The sequence below is a fragment of the Sinocyclocheilus grahami genome, unplaced genomic scaffold (assembly GCF_001515645.1).
Source record: "Sinocyclocheilus grahami isolate Dianchi unplaced genomic scaffold, SAMN03320097.WGS_v1.1 scaffold622.1, whole genome shotgun sequence".
In the NCBI taxonomy this organism is placed as follows: Eukaryota; Metazoa; Chordata; class Actinopteri; order Cypriniformes; family Cyprinidae; genus Sinocyclocheilus; species Sinocyclocheilus grahami.
The window spans coordinates 531,816-544,144 of NW_015505801.1; the positions used below are offsets into that span (position 1 = coordinate 531,816).

Sequence of the window (12,329 nt, forward strand, 5' to 3'; positions counted from 1 at the left end):
AGGGGCCACATAGAATGCCTGGAACAAACTGTCGGCTCCTGTTTTTATTCTGCATGCCAAAAAAGGAGGAGAATGCAAGATAAGGAGACTCTTGCTCTTGAAGTCTGTCCTTTGATCGGTTAACTTTTTTCTCTTTTTTTTATCAATATTTTAAAACATTATTCACCAGAATAACCCTTAAATATTGCTCAGAATGCGATGACTTTTAGATGTCGGCTTGTTTCTGTCTTCTGACAAGCACCCAAACTTTCTGTCTCATGTGCCGCTGTATTTCAAAGGAGGTCTTTCTCTCTGCTCCGCGTGCCCTCACTGTATTCGTTTGCTCAGTTGGCTCAAAGATAACTCCAATTTGGGTCTCTCATCCTGACTGCAGACTCAGCACACGTACATTACACAGTGTTCCTGTCTTGGCCTTTAGTTGGACTCGCTAATCTCTGCACACTTTGTCACAAAGCCTGTCATGAGTCCACTTCAAAGAGACGCTACGAACCTGATACCATTTGACAGCCTAAAATGATCGTTCATTAGCTCTGATGAACTGAAGAGCGTCTCTGGCTGTGCATTCGCTCCTTTATGTTTCACTTTGCCCTGATTTCCACGTCCCGCCTTATTTGAGGGAAGAACAGTCATTCGATTGTCATGTGTCATTATTTCATGAATCAGGCCACTAAGCCTCACTTTGCTCATCTCGCACTTGTTAGTGTACATAGAAAAAGTCTTAGATCTTTGAGTTCAGCTCATGACAAATGGGGGCAAAAACAAAAGTGTTGAGTTTATAATTTTGTTCAGTGTAGTAATGTCATTGCATTAAATATCAAACCAAGTGGTGTTTATTTTAAAGATGGCACAAACATTTATGTATTTAGCAGACACTTTTATCCAAAGCGATAAATCCCCCCCCCAACAACTGTTTCTCTCTCTCTCTCTCTCTCTCTCTATGAAGAGCCAGGATTTCCACTTGAAAAACCTGGATAAGTGAGATAGTAATAAAAAAAAGTGTGATTTCTAGACCTGGAGAAGTCATGTAAATGAATAAAATCTTTATAATATTTTTTATAATGGATATACATTTGTCTAGCTATTAAAATATTTTATCAAGTAGAAATTGTGAGTAAAAAAATTAAATCCTTACCCAGTAAATCATGTAAAACTGGAAAAGTCATGGGACGTGTGAATATTGTTGGGGGGCCTAGGAGTCAAAAAGGTTGCGAACCACTGGCAAAAGCTATTGTCTGATGATTGTTTACATTTCTAATTTAAAAAATGTAAGCTATCCATCTATTAATTATTATGAGGGAATAGTTTATTGTACTGATTAACAAATAATATGCTTATTTTTTATTTATTGTTTTGCATTTATTATGCAGCCCAATCAAATAGATGTCAAGTAATCGCTTTCATCCAAATATAAAGTTGTCAATCATTTCCCATGAAAACAACAAGAGCTCTTAGACTTACATTTACATGATTTAGTCATGATTTAGTCATAGTGTTATGAACGCAGAGCTCAGCATTTGATTGATTTGATTTAGTCTCTCAACTATTGCGAAAGGACCAATTTGATTTTAACATTGAACTTCAATTTGCTTTTTTAAATGTCACTGAAAAAGTTTTTGGAAAAAGATTTGGAAAGCAACTTCTGTGACTGTCCAACAAATTAGGGCACATAACACAAACTTTTCTACGAACCCTCGGCCAGTAACGAGTAAACAAACGATGAGCTGTTGTTTTTTAATGTTGTATGTTTTTATGCAATGAGGCTATGCTGAGCTGAGAAAGATGCAATGATCTGAACTGACAATATTTTAATGGAGCACATAAAAGCGTGAAAGTGATCAAGGAGGTCGGCGTGCCTGTGATCGCCACATTCGCTCGCTTTGAACTCTCAGGGAGGAGCACAATGCTCTCATTCAGAGATTGGCTGAATGACAGATGCTCCCTCTCTCTTTCTCTCTTGCCCCCTCCTCTCTGTCTCCCTCTAACGTTAATGAATTCAAACAACCCGCCCCCTACCCATCCAGCTCTCTTTCTCTTTCCCTCTTTTTCTCTCACCACAGAACATTTCCAGCCTTGGCAAGTTCCTCGTGATTTGCTCTCATCGTCTTGATGAATTCAACTGGGAGTGCATTGGCCCTGATGCCCACCCCTTCAGAGAGAAGTCCAGTGCTCTTGCATATGTCTGCAGGGCTGCTGCATGCTTTTCCATTGTTCCATCAGCTTCTGTCACTAACACATCCTCTGAGAGGGAGTGTGGGAGAAAGCTAAGCCAGCCAGGAGGTGGGAGACACTTCTGCCTTGATGCAAAAGAAGCTGCGTTGTGTCCGTGTGCCTGTGTTTTTGAAAAGTGGAAATTCTTGAAGCTGTTAGAAAATTAGTTTTTCTACTGGAAGACTCACCTGTGGACAGGTGAAGTGGAATCATGGGTGTGATGTCACTGCTGCTGTTGATGGTGATTGGCTGGTGTGGTGGGGCGCCACCGTTGAGAGAGGTGTACAGAATGCCACAGAGCACACTTAAAGGTAGGCCAGGTATTCGGACGTTTTGGCTGCTTCTACATTAAAGGTACAAAACTGTCACTGGGGTGGTACCCTTTCAAAAACTACTAACATGTACCATTTAGGGGTAAACAGGGTACAAAGTGTACCTTTTAGCTTTTGTACCTTAGTGACCTCCCTATTAACAGCTACCTTTTTTCTGAGAGTGTAGATGCAGAAGATGCAAACTCACTGTGATGTCCAAAATTAACCTAATTGTTAAGCTTAGCTGTTTTCTTTTCAATAAACTTGTTGCAAAAGAGTTGCAAAAGTAGAACTTCACAAAAAAAAAAAAATCGTACTTGCAACCAAAATATGAACAGCCTTTCCAATAATGGTGAACATTGATGTCAGAGCTCCAACAGCTTGCTTTAACTCTTAATAATCTGACAATATTATTATTTCCCACAAACTGTTTCTCTAAGAGTAAACTTTTTGACTGTTACTAAATAAGCGTGTTATATTTCGAAAAACATTTACATTTATACATCATACAGATTCTTCCATCTAAAGCAGAGTCATGCTTCTTCACTGTACTAGACTGTACTTTCTGGTCAACTTGAAACTTTATATTCCAACATTAACAATATTTCTGTCTGTTTATAATAATTTGTATGTTTTGTAGCATTCTTTAGTGCTGTTTTTTATTTTTTTTAAATAAAAGCATCTGCTAAATAAATGTAAATATGATTTGCATATCAAATGATTTGCATAATGTTTTTATATAGTTTTAAAGTGATCTCTTTTCTTTGAGATATAAGATCTCAGATCTGTGTAAATATTAAGTATTTTCAATATAGACTCCATATGTTTTTCAATAAAACATTATTTTTGTTGGTAAGAATCAGTCCTCGACTCTGTGTGCCATCACAGTGAGACTGTGTTCAGGAGTTTAGCGTAGTCACTCACCACAGAGGCCATAGTTCAGGCCGTTAATTAAGATCTCAATCAGCTTTGAAGTCTCTCTCGCTCTCTGGGAGATAGAGAAGAGTGCACGGCTGAATGTGGATCGGTGTGTTTGAACTTTGTGTTTGGCGTCTTTAGCACTGCTCTGAGTTTGCTCACTTGTCCTCATGGAAAAACCATGACTAATAAAATACTGCATTCATATTTTTTTATATATAAATGTAGTATTATCACAGCCAGTCATGGATTTTGTTTTGCTGAAGAAATATATTCAGGCTGTTTGTTTTCTGTGCAATTGTTGGTTTTCTCCCCACCTAACAACAGGGAACATTCTCAGAGCTTTGGCTAACGTTTCTGCAAGGTTCTCTCCAGTAATACTAATAAAAAAGTTATCTGGTCTTTAATAATGTTCTCAGAATGTTATTTAACGACAAAAACTTTGTACATATTTCATGGAATTCATGAATTGTTCAGAGAACATTCAAAAGTAACATTACCATAATGTTTGCAAAATGATAAAATGGAATGTTCCCTTAATGTTTTCTTAGCGTTCGCATTTCAAGAAGAATGCTTTTAAAACATTTTTAAAAACTGGGCATTTTGAATGTTCAGAGAACATTCAGAAGCTTAATGGTAACATTAGCAAACATTCTTAGAACATATTTTTGTTAGCTGGGTCTCTATCTTGTAATTTTTGTATTTGTATGCATATCTGACCATTTTTATTGTTGAAACAAAAATATTACATTTGTATGACAAACCTATGTCTTCTCTAATTCACATAAACACCAAGTCAACACAATTTTCTGCTCCACTGAGGTTAAACGTCTCATATTTCTTCTTTATACCTACTTTTAATGTTTTCTTTAGATTTGCTTTGTGTTGGTTGTTTTGAGGCATCTATTCACTTTTGCTTACATCTCTTTCTGCTTCTCTCTGCAGCTCTGTCTGATAGAGGAACAGTAGTGATGGAGGCCGCTCTGTCCCGCGCTCTGTCTGCCGTAGATGCTGCCGTATCGGAGCGCAACAAGGCCGAGGCAGGCTGCAGAGGGTGTGTGCCCTGTCTGTTTCAGGACTGTGGACAGCAAAAAGGCGCTTGTGGTAAGCTTGAATGAACAAATGCTTTATAACTAGGACTCTGACTTTAAACACGGATGCTGATGGTTGTGGTAATTCCGTAGCTTCTCCAGAGGACACACAGTCAGACCCGAGTTGTCAGGTCATCTCTGGCGCTCAGGAGGAAGCTGATGAAGGAGAGAGGAGTTGGTTGCTGAGTCAGGCCTGTGGCTTCTACAAACGCCGTTGCACACCTGCACAGGTGAACAAAGACCTGTGCGTCAGAGTCATGGGAGAGAGCTGCAGCGCTCGTGTCCTGCAGTGCAGTCTGCTCAACACCATGCAGAACCTGGAGCCGGCCACACAGACCACAGCACAGGGTAAAACAAAATAACGTAACTCAGAACTTTCATATAAACATAATCTTACATAATCTTCATAATTAAAATAAAAAAATGTAATCGAAAATAAACCTTGACTATGATTGTCAATGGACTTCAGGGGAACTAATATATATAATAAAGGTATTAGGTCCCTTTTAAAGTAATTTCAGCTTTGAAATTGATTACTTTACTGCAAGAGTTCTATTTATTGATGTAACTTCCCTTATGTAGCTGTGTGTGGCCAGCGGTTCTCTGTCTCGCAAAACCTGACACAGCCTCGCTCTCGTATCATGGGGGGATCTCCTGCCCCTCTGGGCAGCTGGCCATGGCTGGTGAACATTCGGCTGGACGGGGCTCTGATGTGTGGGGGCGTGCTGGTTGATAACTCTTGGGTCCTCACTGCCGCCCACTGCTTTGCTGGGTAAAAGCACAAATACATATCTACATAATTACATTTAATGTTACATGGGATACCTTGTTGCCTTTTCACTTGAAAATCTTGCTATTTGTATTGGTACTGAGAACATGAGATTATTTTGCTCAGATGGATTTTTGAATGAGCAACATTTGAAGCTGTTGTAAAATACCAGAATAACACACACTTGTGACAGTGATTAAATGTGCCATAACATTAAAAAATAATGAACCACGGCACTGTCTTTGATCATATTGCTGTTCTCACCATTTTCTGAAAAGGATTATATATTGTGCTGTGTCTTCTTGCTTTATTTGTGAATGTACCCAAATGTTTTGTGAACGTCTCAAATTGATCTCCCCCAAGTAGGAGCCGCAGTGAGAGTTACTGGACCGCAGTAGTGGGAGAGTTTGACCGCACAAAAACTGACCCTGATGAGCAGATCATGAAAGTCAATCGCATCATCACTCATCCGAAGGTAAACACATCAAAAACGCAACCAGTCCAATATTCCACTTATTAATTTACCATATATATATATATATATATATATACATACACACACACACACACACACACACACACACACACACATATATATTTATATATTTTTTGTTTAGAATATATATATATATATATATATATATATATATATAATTTTTTATATATGTCCCTCTTGTATCCAATTCTTTTCTCTTGGTGTAGTTTAACCCAAAGACGTTTAATAACGACATTGCTCTGGTGGAGCTGAGTTCTCCAGTAATTCTGTCTGAACGGGTCACACCTGTCTGCTTGCCCTCTGACCTCGATCCACCGGCTGGTACTCCCTGTTTGGTGGCCGGCTGGGGCTCTCTGTATGAGGGTAAAAGAATCTGCATAACTCATATTTTAGAAAAAGAGCCCAATAATATCACACAATATTTGCTTCAAATGCTGTGATGTGTTTGCTTATTGATGTTTGTCTTGATTCTCTGTATGTGTGTAGACGGACCCTCGGCAGATGTGGTGATGGAGGCGAAAGTGCCACTGCTGTCTCAGACCACCTGTCTCAGTGCACTGGGGAAGGAGCTGCTCACGAACACCATGTTCTGCGCTGGGTACCTGTCTGGAGGCACCGACTCATGCCAGGTATCTCCACATTATCATACTAGCTTGCTTTATAAACGCTACACCTGCTTTACAATCATCTGACTAGAATCTGTGTCCTTGCATGTGTACAGGGTGATTCCGGAGGGCCGTTGATCTTCCAGGACCGTTTATCGGGACGGTTTCAGCTCTTTGGCATCACCTCTTGGGGGGATGGCTGTGGGGAGAGGGGAAAGCCTGGTGTTTACACACGGGTCACCGCCTTCTCTGATTGGGTCATTACAGAGATACAGAGTGAGTTGCTCAACAATGTTGCACACACTACTGAAACAAAGAATATCTCCACCACCGTGAGTTTAAACCCTCCCACACTTTCTGCTTGATGAAAAGCCACAAATACATTCCATTCTTCAAATTCCAGAGTCCTTTGGGAGTCGGGAGCCCACATGTCCTGAGCTGCTTAAGACAACTGAGCTGTTTGAAGAACAGCAGATGTCAGAATTCACCACACTCTGCCACTTCTACACACTATCCTGCTCTTCGACACTCGACCCCTCCACCTGCCAGCGTCTCGCTCAGGACAAATGCCAAAGCCAGTTTAAGAAGTGCCGTAAGTTATCCAGAAAGTTGAAATAAAAAAATCGAATTACATATTTAAACAGAATTAACCTAATGTTAAGTGCTAGTTTGGATGTGCATACTCATTTTTTATTATTACAATTTTTTCCAGATTTTAGAATAATAGTAAAGTCATCAACCTATGAAATAACACCAATGGAAATATGTGAATTATTTAGTCATCTTGACAAGCTCTGCACCTTAACAAAATGCATTCTGGGATGCTTTTTATACTGCATTGAAGGAGTTCACATGTATGTTGGACACTTGTAGGCTCGCTCAGTTTTATGAAATTGAAATCATGTAATGAATTTAAACTAGTTTTTAAAGAAATGTGTATGTAGGCACAATTTATTCTACACAACCTATTTCAAGCATTTTTTTCATCCTAAATAAAAGGCTTAAATTACATTTTAAGATCATAAATTTAGTTACGCACTGTATGTCCAAACTTGACTCACAGTGTACTTTGATCAAAAATACAGTAAAAACAGTAATATAGTGAAATTTTAATATATTTTAAAATATATTTACCTTCCCTCCATCTATTGCCTTTCTTACTGTCTGCTATCTTTCTCTCTACAGAGTTGCATTCCTTTCTGCAGACTCTGCTGGACTTGCTTCAGAGGGCCGATGACTGTATCAGAGATAAATTTGATCTGACCTTCTTCACTCAGACTCTTCCTCAGCTGGTGGAGAATGTGTACAGCTCTGCTCATATAACACGAAGACGCAGAAGTGCACTTGAAACAGGTAGAGCCATTAAACCTTTCTGCACTATACTTGTACAGCCAATCAGGGCTCAGGAGAGGATATACAATGCTTTCCAGAATGCAACTGTATATATCATTCTCCATATTGTTATTCTTCTAACCAACATATTATTCTCAAAGAGCAGGTAGGCCAGCCAGCACTATTCCAGCAAGTGGGCCCTCTGGTGGACGACTGGGAGAGCTATCTTACAGGCATTGCTGAAGATCTGGATCAACACAAAGAACTAAAGAACTCACAGGAACTGTCTCAGGAGCAACAACTCTTCACACCGGTAAACTTGTCTAATTTAAACTAAGGTTTTACATATGATGGAGCAGCATGTTCACTACATTTCTGTTTAAGAAGACAGACATTAGTTAACAATAAATTAAGACTGATGGTGATTTGATGACATTTTCAGGATGAGGACAGTGAAAAAGCACCTCTTCAGCAGCTTGTCACGTCACTGCTCTCCTCCATTGCTGCCCTGCGTTCCAAGTTAGACTCACTGCGCATTCCTGTCATACCAGAATTGGACCACCAACTGTTTCAAAGGGATTTCAGCATTCCCACCACTGGAAAACAACAACAGGATAACAGTGCCAAATCTAGGGAGTCTGTATTGTCAGCTGACATTTGGACTGCTGTGATATATAAAGCTCTGAGAGGAAGCGGCACAGGAACTGTCACAGGACGTCGGGTGATGACAGCAGGATCTCAGGATCAGATGGATACAACATCCAGATCTGTGGAAACTTCCACCCAACCACTGAAACTCAAGACCCTGGAACCTTCTGACTCTGTCCCTGCCCAGATTCTCCTGCTTCAACAACCACTCTTCAAAAGTAAGTGTTAATACTGGGAAACTGAGTAGCAGAATATTGAGAAACAATAACAGGAATCTTTGTGAATGTCCAGACTAATAGACTAATAATTGTTTCAGAGCTCCTGTGGAGGAGAAAGAGAGATCTACACAAGCGACAGATACGAGGAGCCAATGACAAAGGTACAATTTCTCATTTGATTTAGCGTTTCTATCCATTCATATGATTTGAAAAGGAATATGAGGTTAATATTACATTTATTTTAAGGAATATGAGTTATATTATTTACTGTTTTTAAAGGCGGTGTGTTTCAAGGCTTTGTTCTTTGTGTTTTGTAGTTTGCTCTGGAGTAACTGAATCAGCTCAGCTGGTCAGCAACACCAAAGTGATGTACAACTGGATCCTGGCTGTTCCATCTAACAATATAAACATGATCTTCCAGGAGGTGAGTCTGAAGTTCAGAAGTGTCGTAGAAGTTCATTTGCAAGTAAAAAATATGATACTTATGTACATGTTTTGACAGACAGACAGACAGACAGATAATGCAAGTACATATTTACTATTGTATTTTATATTATATTTAGTTTTCAGTCTGTAAGATTTTGTAATTTTGAAAGTAGTCTCTTATGCTCACATTTATTTGATTAAAAATACAGTTTGAAAAAGTGATATTCTGAAATATAATGTGGCAATTTAAAATAACTGTTTTCTATTTTAGTGCATTTTAATGTAATTTATTATTGTAATGGCAAAGCTGAATTTTCACCAGCCATTAATCCAGTCTTCAGTGCCATATATCCTTCAAAAAATCATTCTAATGCTGATTTGCTGCTCAAGAAACATTTCTTCTTATTATCAATGTTGAAAACAGTTGTGCTGCTTAATATTGAGATATTTCAGGGTTCTTTGATGAATCTGAAGTTCAAAAGAATAAAAAAAATATAAAAATAAAATAAAATAAACACATTATAAATGCCTTTCACAGTACCTTCACTTTTGATCAATTTAATCCATCTTTGTTGAAAAAAATTTATCAATTTCTTAAAAAAAGAACTACTTACCCCACATATTTGTAATGTATGTTATGTTTGTGTGGTGTTGTTTTTGTGTTGTATTTTAATTCTGTATATATCTCATTGAGTGTGTTCATCATCTCAGGTGCTGGTTGACCTGAATTCTAAGAATGAACGTGGTTTGTACCAATCACGGATCAAGGCCACTGTTGGTGGGCGACCTTTGACCTTTTACAGCTTGGTGGGTTTGGAGAATGAAGCGTTCTATCGCAGCATGCCACGCATCATTGCCGTCGCCATTGATGCTCTCAAAACATAAAACACACCCATATACCCTGCTGAAATCATACTTGAGCTGAAATGGCATCCGTGACATTGAGTGTTATCCTACATCCTAAACCTTCCAATGTGACATCACCTGCTGCTATGGAAATGATTGGATAAGACCTTCTTTCTAGAGTCATCACAGGACAGCTGACACTTTTCTGGAGGATGAAGGGTCTCAGTCGGTCACTGTGTACAGAGACTGGACTGACGTGACAATATGTACACCCCGATTTAACTTATTTCACAGGGACAGAGGTTGATCCTCCTGTCTGAGCTGCATTATATTTGATGTTTGTTATATATTTATTTGTATTACTTTGTATTTTTTATATGAAAACAAATCATTAAAAAAGAGAAAATTAAATGGAGTTAAAGAGTCACTAACTCTCATGTAACATTTCTATTTCAGATTTATTAGATGGGAAAGGGAAGAAATTGCTGTGACATATCACCTTATTTAAAGGCTTGTTTACCTCCACTGAACCTGCACTTGCTATGATCATGTCAGTTCATGGCAGCTGAACATCTCTGTCAGCAGAAAGCAGCGCTGGAATCTCAGGGCGGCTTTTTTGTTTGGATCAGATTTAATTTCTGAGATGTTTTAGTATACGGGAACTGTGCTAATTGTGCTGTTCCGCGACAGGAGTCCCTGCATTACTAACAAACGTCATTCTGATTCTTTATTTGGAGCTGATGACAATCCTCTGGGCTTCAGAATGAGCATTAAAAGATTCTGGAGGATTCTAAAGGAACACTGAGAAATGCCATGCTGCATTAGTACTTGATAGTTGGCAGTTGCAGCTCATTGTCTGTTCCACCCAGTATGTTCCCCATAAGAAGCATGCTTTAGTGATTTATTCAGAATAATGTAAATTCACTTTCAGTGCCAATCAACTGTAGTTTCATGGGTTTGCATGTTTATATAATTCCTTGAGTATGATTGATTCAAGACTCAATTTAAGTACTAAAAGCCCCACTGGAATTATTAATGGACAGAAATGGGGGGGTGGATGCCAGAAGAACTGTCACACACAGTAGTGATGCAAACAGCTGTTGCGTAATGATTGACAGGATTGAATGAACTTGCTCCTCTCATACTTTAGTTTAGAATTCCATTTTAATCCATCTCTTGGCAATCTCAATCAACAAGTAGTACCAGTACGAAGTATTCTATTCTATTCTATTCTATTCTATTCTATTCTATTCTAATGGAATTATATGGAATGATTTTGTATTAATGAGCCCTGTATCTCTGATCCTCAAACAAACAACCAGTCTAGAATCCTTCATTCCAAAATTCCAAAGTGTTAAAAATAAACCCCAACACTCATCGGTAAAGGATTGTAGAGGTGCAGGGTGGCAACACATGATATTTCTGAGTTCTCTGTCTATGATCAGATATTATGATCCCTTGTTAAATTTACTCTGACAGCTTTAAACATGAAATTCATGTTTATTCAATAACAAAGGATGTTGATTAAAGCATCCATCCATCAATCCGGATCTTTTGTTCATTCGTTAGTCTGTCTGTCAGACTATCTGTCTATCCATCCATCCAGATTGTTTGTTCATTTGTTAGTCTATCTCTCTGTCTGACTATCTGTCTGTCTGCCTGTCTGTCTGTTTTTATATTTGTTCATTTGATCTGTTCCTTTACACTGGATGCGAGGTGAACCGGTTTATGAGGCATTTATAGACATTCTGATTTTCACCAGCAGCTGAAATTGTTTTTATACAACAGTTCTGTAAAAAAAAAAAAAAAAAAATGTATATTACCAGTTAGTTGTCTTGTTTGTTCCACCAGCTAAAAGAGTTCTAAAAACATCCAAAGCAGAAGCAGCTTTTTCGTGTCCCCAAGTAACATAAAGCAGGGATGTTTCTTGAACGAATAAGTGTTTTTTAATGATTCAGCTGAGTGAATGATTAAATGACTCATACAAAACCATTTTATTCCCCTCAAAAAAAAGACAATGACTGCATTTTCAACAGTTTTTTAGTCAGACCTTTTTGGGAAAAAATGGATAAGTATCAAGGTTTCTCATTTGATGTATCTCCAAGACATCCTAAAACATAGATTAGACTAAATGCAGCAGTCAGAAATGTATGCCTCAGAGATGCCATTAGGCTTAAAATAGTACACTAGAGGATATGATCCCCATTAGCACCCGTTGACCCACAGTACAGCTCACAGCTCTGGTCAAACACTCAAAAATTCCAGAAAACTGTCTATTCATGCATAAAACATGCTTAAAACTCCACTAACCCCTTAAGATCCTAATTGAAAGCTAAACCAACCCAATTTGTAAATGGAAATTTGTAATTTCCAATTTGTAAATGGAATTTATAGGATTTTATGGTGTTATGACCCTCTTTGTCACCCCAGATGACAATCGTTAGACAGAGATGAACACATG

At 38.4% G+C, this 12,329-nt stretch overlaps 2 protein-coding genes across 2 annotated transcripts in view; one reads left to right on the forward strand and one right to left on the reverse strand.

Annotated features, from left to right (window-relative positions):
* The window catches only part of vwa5b2 (von Willebrand factor A domain containing 5B2), a 37,552-nt gene extending 35,131 nt beyond the window's left edge, over positions 1 to 2,421 (reverse strand). Inside the window, exon 1 of the mRNA XM_016241420.1 lies at positions 2,397 to 2,421. Coding sequence (XP_016096906.1) covers positions 2,397 to 2,421 — 25 coding nt within the window. The remainder of the gene's footprint in view (positions 1 to 2,396) is intronic.
* Positions 2,364 to 10,188, forward strand: prss56 (serine protease 56). The gene is made up of 15 exons (XM_016241421.1): positions 2,364 to 2,519; positions 4,383 to 4,541; positions 4,622 to 4,876; positions 5,111 to 5,300; positions 5,664 to 5,772; positions 6,000 to 6,156; positions 6,280 to 6,422; positions 6,515 to 6,674; positions 6,802 to 6,990; positions 7,584 to 7,751; positions 7,892 to 8,043; positions 8,173 to 8,596; positions 8,695 to 8,757; positions 8,914 to 9,020; positions 9,734 to 10,188. Exons 1-15 carry the CDS (start codon positions 2,420 to 2,422, stop codon positions 9,905 to 9,907), a joined length of 2,550 nt encoding a protein of 849 aa, XP_016096907.1. The 5' UTR covers positions 2,364 to 2,419; the 3' UTR covers positions 9,908 to 10,188.
* Positions 10,189 to 12,329: the final 2,141 nt, after the last annotated feature.